This window comes from Lepus europaeus, chromosome 14, assembly GCF_033115175.1.
Source record: "Lepus europaeus isolate LE1 chromosome 14, mLepTim1.pri, whole genome shotgun sequence".
Classification (NCBI taxonomy): Eukaryota; Metazoa; Chordata; class Mammalia; order Lagomorpha; family Leporidae; genus Lepus; species Lepus europaeus.
Genome location: NC_084840.1, coordinates 47,167,978 through 47,186,742, shown reverse-complemented (window position 1 = coordinate 47,186,742; position 18,765 = coordinate 47,167,978). Strand labels below are relative to the sequence as shown.

The window sequence follows — 18,765 nt, the reverse complement described above, 5'->3', positions numbered from 1 at the left end:
ATTGAGTTCCAGACTCCTGGTTTCAGCGTGGCCCAGGAAATCGTTTGGGGAATGAACCAGCAGATAGGAACTCTTTCTTCCCCTTCTTTCTGTCTGTCTTTCAAATAAATAACACAAATTCTTATGTTTAACCATTTTATTTTATGTACAATCTACTTATCAACAGGTTTCTAACGTAGTATATTCAGAATGTAAAATATCCCCTCCGCCTTGCGGTGCCGGCACCCTGGGTTCTAGTCCCGGTTGGGGCGCAGGATTCTATCCCGGTTGCCCCTCTTCCAGGCCAGCTCTCTGCTATTGCCTGGGAAGGCAGTGGAGGATGGCCCAAGTGCTTGGGCCCTGCACCTGCATGGGAGACCAGGAGAAGCACCTGGCTCCTGGCTACAGATCAGCACGATGTGCCGGCCGCAGTGGCCATTGGAGGGTGAACCAACGGCAAAAAGGAAGACCTTTCTCTCTCTCTCTCTCACTATCCATTCTGCCTGTCAAAAAAAAAAAAAAAAAATCCCCTCTTAATCTCATTGAAATTATATAACTTAGTAAAATTTCACTTCAGCCTGTAGCAATACAGAACAAATGCAAATAAACACAAAAAGAGTCATCAGTAAATGTTTGGATCCTTAACCACTATGATGGTGGTTAGTATTTAGTATGTCTAATTTGAAAACTGCAGGAAAAATATTCACTGGAATTGAATAAACAATTCAAGTTACTTTTTTTTTTTTTTTAAGATTTATTCATTTATTTGAAAGGCAGAGTTACAGAGTAGCAGAGGCAGAGAGAGGGAGAGAAGTCTTCCATCCACTGTTTCACTCCTCAAATGGCTGCAAAGGCCGTGGCTGGGCTGATCAGAAGCCAGGAGCTTCTTCCAGGTCTATGTGGGTGTAGGGGCCCAAAGACTTGGACCATCTTCTACTGCTTTCCCAGGCCACAGCAGAGAGCTGGATAAGAAGTAGAGCAGCCAGAACTCAAACCAGTGCCGACATGGGATGCCAGCACTGCAGGCTGTGGCTTTACCCGCTACACCACAATGCCAGCCCAGCCCCTTCAAGTTACTTTTATTGAATAATAACTGCCTATCTGCAAAGACTTTCCTCCAAAAACACAGTAAACTTTCCCTCAACCCAATCTAACTACTTTAATTTTCCTGGAATTTTGAACTAATCCTACGGGGAACTACTCAGGAAACTAAGATTGCTGTCTATTCTTGAAAAAAAAAAAACAGAGTCGGAGCTGTGGTGTAGTAAGTTAAGTCTCCATCTGTGGCACCAGCATCCCATTTGGGTGCCCCTTTGAGTCCCAGTTGTTCCACTTCTGATCCATCTCGCTGCTAATGACCTTAGAAAGCAGTGGAAGACGGCCCAAGTGCTTAGGCCCCAGCACCAACATGGAAGTCCTGGAAGAAGCTCTTGGCTTTGGATCAGCCCAGCTCTGGCCATCACAGCCATTTGAAAGTCAAATAGCTGATGGAAGAAATATTTCTCTGTCTCTCCCTCTCTCTGTAATTCTGTCTCTCAAATAAATCTTTTAAACACACACACACAAACATACAAAAAAAAACCTCAATTAATTTAAAAAAAAAAAAAAAAAAAACAAACCTTTTCAGGGCTGGTACTGTGGCACAGCAAGTTAAGCCACAAGCTACAACACCAATATCCCACATTGGAGCGCTGGTTCCGGTTCCCAGCTTCTCTGCTTCCGACAGAGCTCCCTATTAATGCACTTAGGATAGCAGTGGAAAACTGTCCAGGTAGCTGGACCCCTGCCACACACATGGGAGACTCGGAAGGAGTTCCTGGCTCCAGGCCTCAGCTTGGCCCAGCCAAGACCACTACAGCCATTTGGGGAGTAAACCAGCAGATGGTAGGTTTCTCTCTGTCTCTGTCATTCGGCCTTTTAAATAAATGTTAAAAATTTTAAAGATTTATTGTTGCTATCAAGTATCCTTTCCTGAAAACTCAGTTGTCTGTGCTGCTGCTGTACTCTTTAGGTTCTCTTTTCCTGACAGTTCATTATTCATCCTTGTAAATGTATTATTTTCTTCTCCTAAATGTGAATATTTACCCTAATAGTTCCATCTTCACTTTTCTAAAACAAAAAATGGCCTGTGATCTCCAGTCTTCCCTTTGTGCAGCTCCAACTCTTCACTTCATGACTTTATTCTAAACTTCCAATAATAAAAGAGGTATCAAAACCCAAATGCCCAGAGAAGCGGCTGAGCTCTTCAGTTTCACACTTCTCGGTGCTGAGTGGTTGTAGTTACCATGCCTCATGGAAGCCAAAGCCACATCTCCTGCACAGCCCTTCTAGAGCACGCCAGGCACCAAGATGAGAGTTGCACCAAAGCCAGGACCAGCAGCTCAGCCACCAGCAGCAGTCCCACCAACTGCAGTTGGCTCACCTGCTATGCCTGATGGTCCAAATGGCAGCTACTGCAGCTGGCATGGCTGTGGCTCTGCCATTGGGCACACAATGGATCATGCCATCACTGAAGGCTTCAGTGGAGGAAGTCATGCTGAGCCCTCAAGGCCCAACATTACTCACCTCAGGGAGCCCAGCCAGTACAGCAGGAGTTTGGGCCCCTGCGTCTTGAGATAAAACTGTTTTGGGACTATGTCCAGAACCAGGGTGACATTATGCTCTGTAAGGGTTTCAATGAATCTGCTGAGACAGGGCAGGTTTACAAATAGATTGTTCTAATCAAGGAGTTCAAAATGGGGGCCGGCGCCATGGCATAGTAGATTAATCCTCCGCCACCAGCACTGGCATCCCATGTGGACGCCAATTCTAGTCCCAGCTACTCCTCTTTAGATCCAGCTCTCTGCTATAGCCCCGGGGAAAGAGTAGAAGATGGCCCAAGTCCTTGGGACCCTGCACCCACATGGGAGACCCAGAAGAAGCTCCTGGCTCCTGCCTTCGGATCGGCGCAGCTCCAGCCGTTGCGGCCATCTAGGGAGTGAACCAGAGGACAGAAGAACTCTCTCTCTGCCTCTACCTCTCTCTGTAACTCTTTCAAATAAATAAATCTTAAAAAAAATTAAATTCTCTTAAAAAAAAAAAAATTGGGGCCAGTATTGTGGCGCAGCAGGTAAAGCTGCCACCTGTGACACTGGCATTCCATATGAGCACAAGTTCAAAATCCAGCTGCTCCACTTCTCATGCAGCTCCCTGCTAATGCACCTGTGAAGGCAGAAGATGCTCAATCGGTTGAGGCCCTGAACCCCCGTGACAGATGAAGCTTGTGGCTCATGGCTCCGGCCTGTCCCAGTCCTGGCTATTGCAGTCATTTGGGGAGTAAATCAGCTGATGGAAGATTTCTATCACTCCTTTCCCTTCCCTATAACTCTGCCTTTCAAACAAATAAATCTTAAAAAAAAAAAAAAAATCAACATGGCTGAAGTAGATCTGTCCTTAATCTTAATTTGCTGTCCTCTAGCTGTACTTTTATTTTTTTAAGGATTATTTATTTGAAAAAAGAGAGATCTTCCGTCACTGGTTCACTCCCTAAACAGCTGCAACAGCCAAAGATGAGCCAGGCAGAAGCCAGGAGCTTTATCTGGGTCTCCCACGTGGATGCAGGGGCACAATCACTGGGGTCATCTTCAACTACTTTCCCAGAAGCATTAGCAGGTAACTGGATCAAAGTGGAGCAGGGGCCAGTGCTGTGCTCTAGTGGGTTTGGCCGCCATCTGCAGCACTGGCATCCCACATGGGCACAGATTCAAGTCCAAGCTGCTCCATTTTCAATCCAGCTCACTGCTTGGGCCCCTGCACCCACATGGAAGACCCACAAGAAGCTTCTGGCTCCTAGCTTCAGTCTGGCCCAGCCCTGGTCGTTGCAGACACTTGGGGAGTGAACAGCTGATGGAAGATGTCTCTTCCTCTCTCTGTAACTCTTTCAAATAAATATTTTTTAAAATTATACACAACTTTATCAAGCCCTAAAATTTTCACAATATTCCCTTTGCTAAGTTCCACTATTCCAACATAAGGACAACAGCTGTAATTCTGCTATAGCACATTCTCACACACATTATTTCTGATCAAAAAACTGCCCAGGGGGCCGGTGCTGTGGCTAGAGGGTTATGGGTGTCAGTCCTGGCTGCTCTACTTCGAATCCAGCTCTCTGCCATGGACTGGGAAAGCAGTAGAAGATGGCCCAAGTCCTTGATCCCCTGCACCTGTGTGGAAGACTCAGAAGAAGCTCTTGGCTCCTGGCTTTGGACTGGTCCAGCTCTGGCCATTGCAGCCATCTGGGGCATGAGATAGCAGATGGAAGACCTCTCTCTGTTTCTCTCTCTGCCTCTCTGTAACTCTGCCTTTTAAATAAATAAATAAATCTTTATAAAAATAAAAATAAATTGCCCAGGCAATAATTAAAGCTGCTTCTTTCACTTTATGCCTACGAAGACAAGTTAAACTGTTTTCTACTTTCCCTAGTCAACACCACATTGCAAACTATTATGTTGCAAATACTAATAGTTCTGTATGACTAATGAAGATTAAATATGTCTCTCCATATTTCCAGAAGTTCAACTGGAAAAATGTCTTTGGCTACAAAGAACAAATATACTTCTCTCATTCTTACAAAAGATTTACAAAAGTGTTTAAAACAAAGGTAGCCAGGCACATAAAAAAGGAAAAATTTTATGTTGCTTTGCCAAAGGGTCTAAATGTCTGAAAATGATGTGTTCAAGGTTAAACCATATACATGCAGATGTGGTGAAAAGAATGAGAGTTAATGAAAGTCTTTTTCCTTTTGCCTCATTTAACAAAACCTAGCAGAATTATCAATTCCACTTCCTTATGTTTCTACTACTATTATATTCTATGATTACCCCAAAGAAACCTTCAAACTACTTAAACTTTCTTGATTCTGCACCTATTAATAAAACCCAAAATATGACTTTATATTTTTGTCTTTTAAGTATCCATTAACACTTACTTATTTGGTTTGATTTCTTTCTTAAATTTTACAAAGTCTGTTTAAAACTCCAAGTCAATATTCTGCAAATTCTCTCAGTTATAATATTAGGAACAAAACACTGACAGCCCTTCAAACAGCAACATAAGTGTAACATCTTAAGTATTTTAATGTTTTTGATAAACATTCCTTACCACTCTCGCTGCTCTCTCCTGGGATTCACATTTTCTGCAAAACCATGGTCCAGTGGGTACTTGAACAATGCCATAGCAAGCTGTTAAAAAGTGTTAAGATTTGAAGATTATGGAAAAATCAAATGCCCTTTTTCAAAATCTTATTTACCTCTCAAACTGTTCTCAAGTCAATTATTTGCTTTACAGAATAACACTTTATCCCCTACTTACCACATATATAGTCAATTACAGTTAATTAAAAATATATGACACTTTGGGCTGTGCATTTAGTCTACCAGCTAAGGCATTTGCATCCCATATCAGAGTACCTGGGTTTCATACCTGGCACCAGTTCCTGACTCCAGTATTTTCAAGTGTTTGGGGAATAAACCAGCACACTGGAGCAAAACATGTCTCTACTTCTCAAAAAAAAAAAAAAAAAAAACTTGCTTTCAATTTAAAATTATATGGGGTACAGGTGTCATCGTGCAGGGGTTACTTGAGCCACCTTAATCCCAGACTGAAGTGCTGCTTTGAGTCCTGCCTCCTCCACTTCCAATCCAGTTTCCTGCCAATGCACCTGGGAAGGCAGCAGATAATGGCTTAGGTCACTACCACCCATGTGGGAAACCAGAATGGAGTTCTAGGCTCTTAGTTTTGGCCTTGTCAAACCCTGATGCAGGTATCTGGAGATGAATCACCAGGAGATCTCTCGATCTGTCTCTCTCCCCCTACCCCCCATTCGTCACTCTTTCAAATAAAGCTTTTAAAAATAATAAAAATGGTACTTCAGCTAAAATTTTTAAATGTAACTTGTTATTTTGTCTAAATAAGTCTAAATTTCGTAATTTTTTCTTTTAATAGGAAGAACATTGTGTAGTATTATTAGGTTTTTTTTTTGCTTGAGTAACTCAAATTTTTAACTTGTACATACTACAGTTTATTTTTTTTTACACTACTGTTTAAATAGCAAGCATTTTAGTTAAGTCTAATGAAAACATTCCCAAATCATCTTTCAAAATGAACACAGGAATTACAGAAAAAAGTGAAATCCTTCTATTTACATTAAATGTCCAGAACAGGCAAATTCAGAGATATAAAGACTAGGGGTAGGGTATTGCTGGGGGAGTTAGAAATAGGGAAAAACTGGGACCAATGTTATAGTGCAGTGGGTAAAGCCACTGCTTGCAACACTGGCATCCTGGGAAAAGCAGCAGCAGAAGGCTCAAGTGCTTGGGTCCCTACCACCCTTGTGGGAGACCCAGTGTAAACCTCTTGTTTCAGCCCTGGTTTTACAGCCATTTGGGGAGTGAACCAGCAGATGGAAAATCTCTCTCTGATTCTCCTTCTCTCTGCAACTCTTTCAAATAAAAAAACAAATCTTCAAAAAAGAAAGGAGGGGTGGGACCAAGGTTCATAAGTGTGCAGAAAAGGATCTAAAATTAATCGCGGTAATGGCTGCACACTCTGAATACACTAAAAACCACTGAATTGTACACTTTAAATGGACAAATTGTATTCTCTCACAATGACATCTCAGTAAAGCCGTTACTTAAAAAATGTACACAAGGCACTGGGCAGCAGCGTCCCATATGGACGCTGGTTGGAAATCCAGCTGCTCCAGTTTCGATCCACCTCCCTACAAGTGGCCTGGGAAAGCAGCAGCAGATGGCCCAAGTGCTTCAGGGTCCCTGATGCCACATGGGAAACTTAGAAAAAGCTCCTGGCTCCTAGCTTCAGCCATTGTAGCTATTTGAGAGGTGAGCCAGGGGCCAGCACCGTGGCTCACTTGGTTAATCCTCCGCCTGTGGCGCCGGCATTCCATATGCGCACCGGGTTCTAGTCCCAGTTGCTCCTCTTCCAGTCCAGCTCTCTGCTGTGACCCGGAAAGGCAGTGGAGGATGGCCCAAGTGCTAGGGTCCCTGTACCCACATAGGAGACCAGGGGGAAGCACCTGGCTCCTGACTTCGGATCGGCGCAGCTCCGGCCGTAGCTGCCACTGGGGGGTGAACCAACGGAAGGAAGACCTTTCTCTCTAACTCTGTCAAAAAAAAAAAAAGAGAGAGGTGAAGCAGCAGATGGAAGATGGAAGATCTGTCTCTGTGTGTGTTAACTACGCCTTTCATATAAATAAATCTTTTTTTTTGTCTTTTAAAGTAAAAAGAAAGTCGAAGTTACACAAAGAAGGAGAGGCAGAGAGAGGTTTTCTGTTCGCTGGTACACTGGTTCACTCCCAATTGGCCTCCAAGGCCGGAGCTGTGCTGATCCGAAGCCAGGAGCCAGGAGCTTCTTCCAGGTCTCCCACATGGATGCAGGGGCCCAAGGACTTGGAATATCTTCTACTGCTTTCCCAGGCCATAGCAGAGAGCTGGATTCAAAGTGGAGCCACCGAGACTCGAACCGGCACCCATATGAGATGCCAGCACTGTAGGCAGCGGCTTTACCTGCTACACCACAGCGCCGGCCCCAATCAAATAAATAAATCCTTTTTAGAAAATGTTACATGGGGGTAGACGTTGTGGTACAGTGGATAAGTCACTACCTGTGGTGCCCAGTGCCTGCATCCCTTATCAGTTCCACTATTCCACTTCTAATTCAGATTCCTGCTAATGTATGGTGAGAAGCAATAAAAGATGTAGGCCGGTGCCGCGGCTCACTAGGCTAATCCTCCGCCTTGCGGCGCCGGAACACCGGGTTCTAGTCCCGGTTGGGGCACCGATCCTGTCCCAGTTGCCCCTCTTCCAGGCCAGCTCTCTGCTGTGGCCAGGGAGTGCAGTGGAGGATGGCCCAAGTCTTTGGGCCCTGCACCCCATGGGAGACCAGGATAAACACCTGGCTCCTGCCATCGGATCAGCGCAGTGCGCCGGCCGCAGCGTGCTACCGCGGCGGCCATTGGAGGGTGAACCAATGGCAAAAGGAAGACCTTTCTCTCTCTCTCTCACTGTCCACTCTGCCTGTCAAAAAAAAAAAAAAAGCAATAAAAGATGTTTCAAGTGCTGGCCCCTACCACTCTCAGGGAGACCTGTTGCAGACCAAGGAGGAATGAACCAGAAGACAGAATGTTTCTCTCTCTGCTGCTCTTCAAGAATATGCAAATACACAGAAAGTACATGGGAGGTGTGTTGTGGCACAGAAGGTTAAGCTGCTGCTACTTGGGACACCCACATATTTGGGTACCCACTACTCCTCTTCTGATCCAGCTTCCTGCTGACAGGCCTGGAGAGAGTGGATTGGGTTCCTGCTACCTACATGGGAGATCAAAATGGAATCCTTAGCTTCTGACTTTGGTCTGGCCCAGCTCTGGCTATTTTGGGCATCTAGGGTTAAACCAGAAGATGAAAGATCTTTCCGTTTCTCCTGCTCACCCTGTCACTCTATCTTTCAAAGACAAAAATATTTTTAAGCACATGTTTATTCAAAAATGTAGCACGTGAATTCTCCAACAATCAATTCAAATATATATCATATCTAGTTTACATATCCACTGCTTAAAAATTGGTGTTGAATATTAAAAACAATATCCAACTGATAATCTCAAATGAGCTTGTTCAGTAGAATCTTGCTAACATCTTAAATATCAGAAGCACTTAAATAATGTAAAATCAGGAACAAGTATTTAACCTAGTGGTTAACAAACCCACAATCCAAATCAGAGTGCCTGGGTTCAATTCCTGGTGCTGTCTCCTGACTCTAGCTACCTGCCAATGTCGACAACAGGAGTCAGCAAGTTCCAGTAATTTCATCCCAGTGACCAACCTGGGAGAACTGGATTGTGTTCTTAGCTCCGGGCTTCAGGCCCCAGACCAGTCACAGTCTCCAGCCATTCTGGTCATTTGGGAAGCAAACCATCAGATCAGAGTTCACTCTGTGCCTCAAAAAAATTTTTTAATTATGTAAAATCAACTTTTTAATACTTCAAAAACTAACTTTTTATGTATTTGAAAGGCAGAGCGACAGAGAAAGAGGGAAAGACAGAGTTCTTCCATCTGCTAGGTAACTGCCCAAATGGCCACAGCCGCCACAGTTGGGCCAGGCTGAAGCCAGAAGCCTAAAACTTCACACACATTTCCCATGTGGATGGCAGGGTCCAAAGCACTTGGACCATTTTCTGTTGCTTTCCCAGATGCATTAGCAAGGAGCTGGATTGGAAGTGGTACAGCTGGGACTAGAATTGGCACCCATATGGGTTCCAGAGGCACAGGTAATAGCATAACCCAGTGTGCCACCACACAAGCCCCTCTAATATCTTTTAAACATTTGTAAACATCAGAATAAAATATTGATCAACCAAGAAACACAGCATCGGTATCCATAAACTTTTATTTTTATTTGGGAGCACTGCTAGAGAGTAAACTTTAAATTAACATTTCCCATACTGGAAGACAGCCATTACTTATCAATGTTTGGTAATTTATCAACCAATTAATAAGAAATACCTGCACAAATGCCAATAAACACAACATACAAATCCTGACACCTTAAAATCAGCATGTAATTTTAATGCATGTTTTCACTCTTTAAAAAGAGAGGGTATGCAACTGCACTGTTCCTCAGGAACAACCGGGACTGTAACCACTCTCAGGTTAACTCATGGTCTCAGACCATCACCAGTGCAGCTTAGTCTCCCTTCGCAGCTGCGATAGTCCATGCACTTGAACCTTGTACGCTGACATTTTCACTCTCTCCTTTGGCAGAGTCCAGTACTCGACTAAACAACTTCTGCATCACTCAACGCCAGCCCAAGGAATCAGAAGCGGACAGAGCAGCGAAGCAGGGAGCCACCAAAAACGTACCTAGACTGCTTGGGCCACATCCCCTTCACCTCAAGAAATGGAAAAAATAGACCCCAATGGTCAGAGGAAAAAAAAAAAAACCTTACTAGCGTCTTCCGCCTGCTCGTAGACCCAACACACCGGATGGAAACATCCAGTAATAAGCTGAGGCTTCCCCAAGTCTCTTGGCAGCACCCACCACCTCCTCTCCGCTGAGCGAGTGGCCTAGTTCTGCCAATACCCAGCCCAGGCAGCTTCGCCCAGACCAGCGTTCAGCTGCAGCCTGGTCTCCTCTCCACCACAGCGCCAAGGTAACACGCCTGCCTGCCTGCCTGCCTGCCTGCCCGCCCCGGCCTCGCAAGCCCGTCCCCGGACCACAGGAAGTCTCCAGACACACTGCGGCAGCCTGAAGCAGGCCCTGCAGAGGGGGAGGGGTCTCCACGCTCGCAAGCCCACAGCCACCGCGAGCGCCACGCGGGGCGCACGCTCTCGCCCCCACCCCCACCCCTACCCCCACCCCCACCCCCGGGCCTGGAGCCGCCAGACCACCGGCCCCAGGCGCAGGCGGCGGCCCAATGACACTTGAGAGAGTGAGAGCGAAATCACATGACAGGCCAGGCCACACGCACTTTCTCCCACAGGCACGGCCCACACGCCCTCCGGCCCGCGACCGACCCCGCGAGTGCCGGCCGCGGCCGCGGCACGGGGCGGAGGAGGGGCGGGGGCTGGCGGTTGCGGCCGGGGCGGGGGAGGCGGTGACGGTTGGGGACAGGCCGGTCCGGCCCGGCGGGCGGTTGGGTGTTTACCTTGATGCACCGCGACGCTGCAGCCGTGCCCGTCGCAATAAACCAGCGGGTTCTCGGCCCAGCCTCTCTCGTCTGAGCAAACGCAACAGCCTCCAATCATCTCCTTCATACTATGGGAGACCTCGTCCTCCAGTGACACGGGCCGGTCGCTAGAGACCATCTAAGAGGGAGTTGGGGGGGGGGGGGGAACCATTAAAAAACACATGCAAGCCCATCAGCGATTTCCCACCCCCCCGCACAGCCCCCCGCGCCCCTCGCCCTCCCTGGCGCCCCCGGCTCCCGCCCGCCGCTCGGCCGCTCGCTCACTCAGGCTTTGCCGCTCAGTCACTCACGTTCCGCACAGGAGTCAGGAGCCATGTCCTTGCTGACTCCCCCCACCTCCCCTCCGCCTCCTCCTCCTCCTCGGCGTCGTCCCTCCCCACCTCCACCCGGCCGCTAACGCTGGCGCCCCGAGAGGGCACACATAATCAAGTAGGCCTCCGCACAGGCGCACTGGGGGGGCTCCCGCTGGGCCAGGGGCGGCGAGGGAGGGGACGGGGGCAGCGCTTCCTCCTCCGAGCGTCACTCGGCGTGCGCGCCCGCCCTGCGGCCAGCGTCAGGGAGGAGGCCTGGGAGCGGCGGGGCCTGCGTGCGCGCCGCCGCGCCCGGCTGGCTGCCCCAGCCTGCCTCCGGGGCCCCTTCCCCTCCCCCGCGCCGCGCGCCGCCGCCGCGGTATGCCGAGGGCGGGGGCGAACGGGGCTGCCGACCCGGGGAGGCCAGAGGAACCAACGGGAGGCCGCGGGGGCGCGCACGCGGGGGCGGGGACGTTGGGGCCGTCCTCCGCAGCGCGGGCTGAGTGTGCGCGTCAGCGAGAGGCCGCGGCGGGTGGGGGTGGTGGCGGCGGCCGAGGGCTGGGCGGGGGTTTTGGCGGAGGGTCGAGAGGGGACCCCCTCGTGGGCGTCTCCCGGCGCTGAAAAACCTACCTGACGGCTTTTTTTCTCAGGAACTGGCCCCGGGGTATCCAGAATCGGACGAGCTGCCTTTGCCAGCTCCCTGAAGGGTGTAATGAAGCATGGCTTCCTGCAGTCGCCCGCGCGAACTTCACCATGCTGCCGCAGCCTCTCCACCCATTAAATTCCCATCCTGGACTCTCCCCAAAGTTCACCCGGTGGAAGTGCTACCAGATCGGCGTTCATCACGCACCACGTTGGTCCCAGTGACAAATGAAAAGTGCATCACACACTGAAGGTCAAAAGCCTGTGGTGTTAGGGTTGTACTTTAGGAGCACCAAGGCTACCCTCAGCTGGACGGGCAAGAGCACAAATGGTTGTTTGTCAGGAATTAGCGCTATGATGTGATGATTTGCAAAAATGCAAGGAACCCAGGTTCTCCCAGTCAGCCTCCAAGAGACAATTAACACCTTGAGGCAGTGGAATCCAGTTTTGATTAAGGATTCTTCTGATCTGGCTCTTTCCTCCAAATTTGCTCTTCGAAATGTGACGTTATTTAACTGGCAGAAAAATGGGAACTACCTCCTTACATACAAATAGAAAATGGATTAGGCCTATCTGAATAGATTAATTAGCTGGATACAGAACAGTTTTGAGCTGTAAAATCTTCTGTCGCCCGAGACTTCATGTATTCATAGAAGTCCAGCATTGATTTTAAGCAAAATGTGTCTAATTATAAAAGTTTAGCATGAAATAGGAATTAAGGGTAGATGGTTTAAATGATAAGCATAGTTACAAAGCAAATTCATGGCTTTTGCTTAATACCTTGCAGGTACAAAATGGCTGTTTATCAGGAGTTACCAATAAATGTGATAACCTGGAAAATGTCCTTACACAATGTTAAAGGATGCAGGAACCAAAAGTCCTAGTCTACTACCAAAAAATGAAACGGGATAAGCTTTAAAAAGCACTCCAAATGTCCTCATAAAGGAAAACAACTGGCAGCATGGCAGGGTTTTCTTTCAAATTATTGCTAGAAATCTAAGAATTAATAAGCATATATTAGCAAATACATTCACATATTTAAAAGCTAAGCACAGCAATGCAAATCTACCAAAGCATAAAACAGGGAGAAATGTATAGTAAAGAGACCCAAAAAGATGGGAATGCTCTTTTTTTAAACTATATCACTTCACTTAGGAAAATTAACTGCAAGATTACATACTTACAAAAATGCAAATGTGTGGAGGGGATATGACAACAATACATTTCTGACTATATAATGTTCTTAAAATGTCTGCATTTTATACAACTAAAAACGCCCTTTAAATAAAACTGTAGTGTTTTATGTATCTTAACTGTGTTATTTTGTCCTTACCCTTATACAAAGGATACCAGTTCAATGTCCAATTCCTGCTCAAATGTCTAATGTACAGTAATTTTGAGTTAAAAATCAGTGTGAAACTTATCAAACACTGCAGTCAAACCTTAATGTACTAAATTATTTTAAAAATTTGTTCATTTTATTTTGAATGCATTGAAGCTTAGCTCTTATGATGGAATTAATTTATATGTAAAAGAGGAAGCATACCTTACCCTATTCTGTAACACTTAATAAAAAAATGCATGAAAACATTTGCTATTTCCAAATAAAACCAAAATATATATTTGTAAGAGATTTTAGAATTTAAAAAAAGGAAAATATACATTACATAACAGGTCTGTATATAAATGATAGTATCTGAAGCAGAAATTTTGTTAAAAGACATGTATAAATGTTGACAAGTTGTAATTCAAATTGCTTAAAACTGATTTTTAATATATGTATGCTCAGTTATGAAAATTATATGAAAAAACAATGCATATATTTCATTTTAAAATATGGAATTTTTGTTTTATATCAAGTATAATATTTAGTTTGTTTCTATAAAATATTAAAGGAAAAGGAAAAATAGCAGGCAAAATAAAACAGTTCAAATACACAGTTGATTACTTATTCATTGAGTAAATATTTTTTGAACATTTACTGTGTGCCAGGGACTGTTTTGGATATAGAGAAAATAGCAATGAGGAGGTTGTACTTGTCCTTTATGATGTATATATAGATATACAGATACAGGTCTAGAAAGAAAGCACTTTGCCAATTGGCTGAAAATGCTAATTCTCATAACCCAGAATGGATAAAACTTATAATTGGATTGCCAGAATTGTTAAACTTCAAGTAATCTTTTAAACAACACATGGTAATGTTAAGAAAAAAAAATTATGATAAGATTTATAGAATAACTCCATAGGAAAAGGACAATTTCAGTCTTAAAATATCCATCTTTACATCTGATTCTATATTCTCAAAATATCCTTTAGGAAAGTATCTCTAATACCTGTAGAATAAAACAAAAGCCTGTTGTCTCTAATATCCCTCTTCACATAGCAGCAGCCAACTCAGTATTGGTTCATATATTTCTCGAAACTAATCATCTGAGGCAAACCACAAAAAACTCAAGTAAAGTATTTTATAATGTAACCTCTAACCCTACTATAATGGGAAAATGTATTTTTGCTTTACGGGTAATATATCTTCTTGTAATTTTCTTTAGGCCGTAACTTGGGCACCAAATTTTTGTATTTGCTTTTCTATAATCATTTATTTAAGTAGATATTATGACAAATATTAAAACCTCATTTGGTTCATAGGTTATTATTGCTCATATTTACCTCTTACAGTTTTCTTTGCCTTGAGTATGTACAATTGATATTAGTGTCATATCCATTGTTGAGTATATTTCTATAATGAGGCATAGAACTGAGGTATATTTCTGTATACCTAAAGTGTATTTCTATATTGCTAAGATTAAGTACACTTTCCCTCACTTAGATATCTGACTTCCACAAAGTGTTTAAATTTCTATATTGGCCTGCATGCTAAGTTTTTTAAACAAACAAACAAACAAATACCAATTAGAATTCATGTATGTACTAAACCTGATTGAAAGGTATAATCTTGTTTCTAAATAAATTGGTTGAAAAACTCAAAAAGGCAATTTCTTATTATCTATACAGATACGTCTTCCTTTACATAGCGTTTTATATAACATTTGAATAAAATTCTGTCTTATTTGGTATCAGATAATTTTTAACCTTTTGTGTGAGAAGTTTATGATAAGAAGTATGATTAAATACAAAAGTATTCCTGAACTACTTTTGTTATTTATCTCTGTGTGTATTGTAGATGCAAACAGAGACGGCAACCAACATCATGGAGTAGTAGCCAAATTTTCATATAAAGGTATTCATTTCAATTATGTTTCGAGTTGAGATTCTGTTCATGGCTTTTACAAAATTCCATTGTTAATCCTTTTTTTTTTAACTCACCACAAGGCCTAGCAAAATCTTGCACATAGTAGGCCCATGATACATGTTTTTATAATCTACAATACTGGTGTTTAAAAGCTAATTGCAGCCTGCTTCAGGGAAAAGCAAGATTTTATTTTGCATGTGTAATTGAACTAAAATTTCTAAGTAATGATTAACAGAAATTCTCAGATGTCCATGGCTTTAAAGATTTTTCAATAGCTGAAATTAGTAGTTTAGAAAATTAGTTTAGATTGTCTACATTTAAATAGCCCTCAAATGTTAACCACCTTTTCATGCAAAGGTCATCATTTTATTACAAAACCAACTCTAATTTGGAACCAATAATAATTAATATTGTTAGATACACTTAATTTTTGGAAGTTTAAATAACTGAAATTTATATTGTATGGGATTTAAAGTTTAAAATCCTTTTAAGGATGAAGGTCTAGTACTTGAAAAGGTTTGGTTTGGTTAATCTTGTGTATGGCATCAGAGCTATTCCTTTTGCAATAAAATTTGTATTAATGGGCTGTATTTCCTTTTGGGGGGCAAAACACCATCTAATTACCAATAGGAAAATAGAATCTCCAATATTTCCTTAGATCTTCTAGGTTTAAGTAAACTTGTTAACATTTAAGGGTTGGACTTTTTTTCCCTGATGCAATAACACTTAAAGATGTTAGACTTTGACTTTTCAGGGCATCATCAGTACAATGTAAGAATAGGAGTGTAAGGTCCATTTTTCCCAGACACTGAAGATTTGCATCCGTTATAATTAAAATGTGATTAAAGTGACATATTTAGGTATCTATTTTTAAGGTACAGTAAGATTAAATGAAAAGATTCTGGACATAGAAAAGAGGAAAATCAGTTTTTGAAATGAGAATCTTGAGAAAAATGAAACATCTCTAGGACTGCAGGGTGGGGGTGGGGGGGTAATTCAACTGAATTGCTAAATACTATTAAGACCAAAGAAGGTCACTTTTTAAGATTTAAATGTTTTCCTCTCTGGGGCCACTGCTTACCAAATCCAGAAACAAGCCCAAGAATATGTTAATTAAGTGCATTGTGTCCCAGAAAGAAAGAGGTTGACAAATTCATTTTTATTCCTTCAATTAATTAACTGTTTGTCTAGTACATCTTAGATTTTTAAAATCTGTAATGTGTATATTTACCTCTTGAAGTTGTACAGTAACAGTGCCAAGGACCAACATGACCCCATAGGGTGAATCTTATGAAGCTTAACATTCCTGGTGAATTAAACACACAAGCTGCAGATCAGTTTTTGTCAGTATTATTTTACTGTGGCCCTTAAGAACTGGAATGTAGGTAATTTCTATATGGTGGCATTTTACCCTAACTAAAAAAGCAAAGCTCTTTGGTGAAAACAGAAGAAGAAAATATGACATACAAGTAAGGAAAGGTATCACAAAGACTAGTCAGGAATGCTGCACGTCCCTCTCCACCCCCACCCCCATTCATGCCCTCTTTTCCGCCCATTTGTTGTTTTTCTCACAAGTTTATGATGACTTGCAACAAATTTTTTTTTACTTTAAATGAAACAAAAAATACCCGAAACAATAAAAAATGTAAAAAGATTCACCTTCTGCTGTCAACAACAGCACAGGTGAACTTCTAAAGCTATTCAAAAATCTCAAAGACTAACAAATAAAAAATGTAAATTGAATCCAAAGAGTGGGGGGAACCAAGGGAGGATGAGTGTGGAACAGAATGAACAGACTTGAGATTATTTATTTTTCAACGATTCTTTTTTTCTATCAAAACCTTTCCATAATCACTCCTCAAATGATTTCTTACATAAGAATTTCTTCCTATACCTCAAAATAACTTAAAGATTTCTACGAGGAAATGCAAGTTCAGAAAAAAGACCCACAAAATGAAAGTGTTAAAATGCAGACAACTTCTATACCATTTCAAATGCAAAATCACAACCTTAGCTACCTTCAATAGACTCTTAAAGGGTCCTTTCAAACAGATGCTATTTATGAAGATCATCTGTTAACTTCTTTCTTGTAATTCAAAACTCTTATCAAATGATGTTTTCATGATGACGTGTAAATATAATATTCCATTAGAGATCAATTATAATTGGTTTTTAAAAACCCACCTTGGGAAACACTGCTACATAACACACAGAGCAGTAATGAGTATTTTGAAAGGAATTTCCTCAAAGTCTATTATAAATGTAAGTTGAAATCACTCATTTGCCCTAATAAGGTTTGGCCCATAGTATTGAAATTATTTCTTCACAAGCGTTCTAGCACGTTGACTTTGGTCTTGTCTACCAACTCGCCAGCACTTGTTGGAAATCTTCATTTTTAAAAAACTATGACGTTTGCCAGAAATATTTTTTCCACATGCCGCACAAAGGAAAATAAGCAGGGTTTCCTAGGTGGGTTGCAATTATTTGTTCCCAAAACGTGCTTTAAAAGCAAATTAAATGTTTTTCCCTTTTGAAATTCACCGTTATTCTGAAAATACATTTCAGGTTAAGAAATCAAGTTCGTTTTTGTTAGGGCCACCTCAGCCCTTTCTTTTTAAATTAGACTTCTTGCTTACAACAAAGAGCTAGGCAATAACTAATAGGAACATCGAAACGTGCTTTTCCGAACTCCTCTGAGCCCTGACATTCATTTTCCGAATCCATACGCTTAAAGTTATCTCAAATATCATATAATCTGCTCTAACTCTCTGCATCCAGAAAAAAAAAATGTCCATTTTAGTGTCTTGGCTGGTTATCACTTTATAAAGCTATCTATGCTCCTTTCCCTTTTCTTTAACCGTGCGAGTTGCAGGCTCGCCCAGCTTCCCAACCTAGCGGCACGTTGTTAAAGCCTGCTTTCTACGAGGGCTTCGGTCGGGAACCCCTCGCTGGCCGAGTCAGGTCGTAAAACTTGCCGCGCCGACCCGACCCGACCCGGCCCGACCCGGCCCGGTCCGAGCTCTGGAGTGCGGAGAGGCGCAGGCGGGGGTCCGGCCGGGCTGCGGGACCCCTCCCTCGGGAAGGAAGCGCCCGCCGAGCGGCGGAGACAGGGCTGAACAATGGGGGCGGCCGGGCGCCGGGAGCAGGTCCCGCTTCCTCCGCGCCTCCGGCCGCGTGGTGGAGCCCCCGCCCGCCGAGCCCTGCCCGGCCGCGGTTCCGCGCTCCCAGAGCCGGGCGCGCCTTCCCCCCAGCGCCGGGCCGGGCCCGCGCTCGCCCGCCGCCCGCGCGCCTGCTTTCCCATCTCCGACCCGGAGGCGCGTCCGTCCGCGACGCCAGCTTTCGCTGTGGGCCGCCTCGCCGCTACTTTCCGAGCCTGTTTTCACAGTTTCCCCCTTCGTTTTCAGAAGGCGGTCGGGAAGTCTCCCTTCCATCTCAAGGTTGATTTGCCATTTCCCTCCGGAAAATGTTCCTCAGGAAACCCCACAGCTAGAAGGGAATCAGGCAAATCCAAGAAAACCTTTCACCTGAGATACATTTCGTATATCAGAAAAAGTCATTGAAAAATGTATGAATGGCGTCTAAACCCGGCCAAAGAACGATCCCCCTCTCTCTTTATTTCCTGCTTTAAATAGTGTTATTTTAAACTCTCCAGCCAGTGCCTTCTGACGGAAGGGAAAGGCTGTCCGGCAGCGAGCAGCAAAGAAGGGGTTTTATCTTACGCCTCCTGGGACGGGGGGGAAAGTGGAAGGTGGACGAGGGAGCTTCCAGGGCAGAAGGCAGCCCGGCCCGCTGGGGCCGCCGCCGACCGCGCGGGGGCTGCGGGCCGGGGAGCTGCTCCGCGGCGGGGAAGCAGAGTTTAAGTA

General features: G+C 44.1%; 1 protein-coding gene across 17 annotated transcripts in view; it reads right to left on the bottom strand.

The window, feature by feature from the left end:
* MLLT10 (MLLT10 histone lysine methyltransferase DOT1L cofactor) overlaps positions 1-11,228 on the bottom strand; it is a 230,032-nt gene extending 218,804 nt beyond the window's left edge. For 15 of the 17 annotated variants that reach the window (XM_062210549.1, XM_062210562.1, XM_062210556.1 and 12 more), the window contains exons 1-3: positions 10,982-11,073; positions 10,676-10,835; positions 5,119-5,198 (exon numbers count right to left, since the gene is read on the bottom strand). In XM_062210549.1, the coding sequence (XP_062066533.1) occupies positions 5,119-5,198; positions 10,676-10,835 (240 nt within the window). In that variant the 5' untranslated portion in view covers positions 10,982-11,073. Of the gene's footprint in view, positions 1-5,118; positions 5,199-10,675; positions 10,836-10,981; positions 11,074-11,097 lie in introns of those variants that run through there. The other 2 variants (XM_062210551.1, XM_062210550.1) reach the window with 2 other exon arrangements.
* Positions 11,229-18,765: the final 7,537 nt, after the last annotated feature.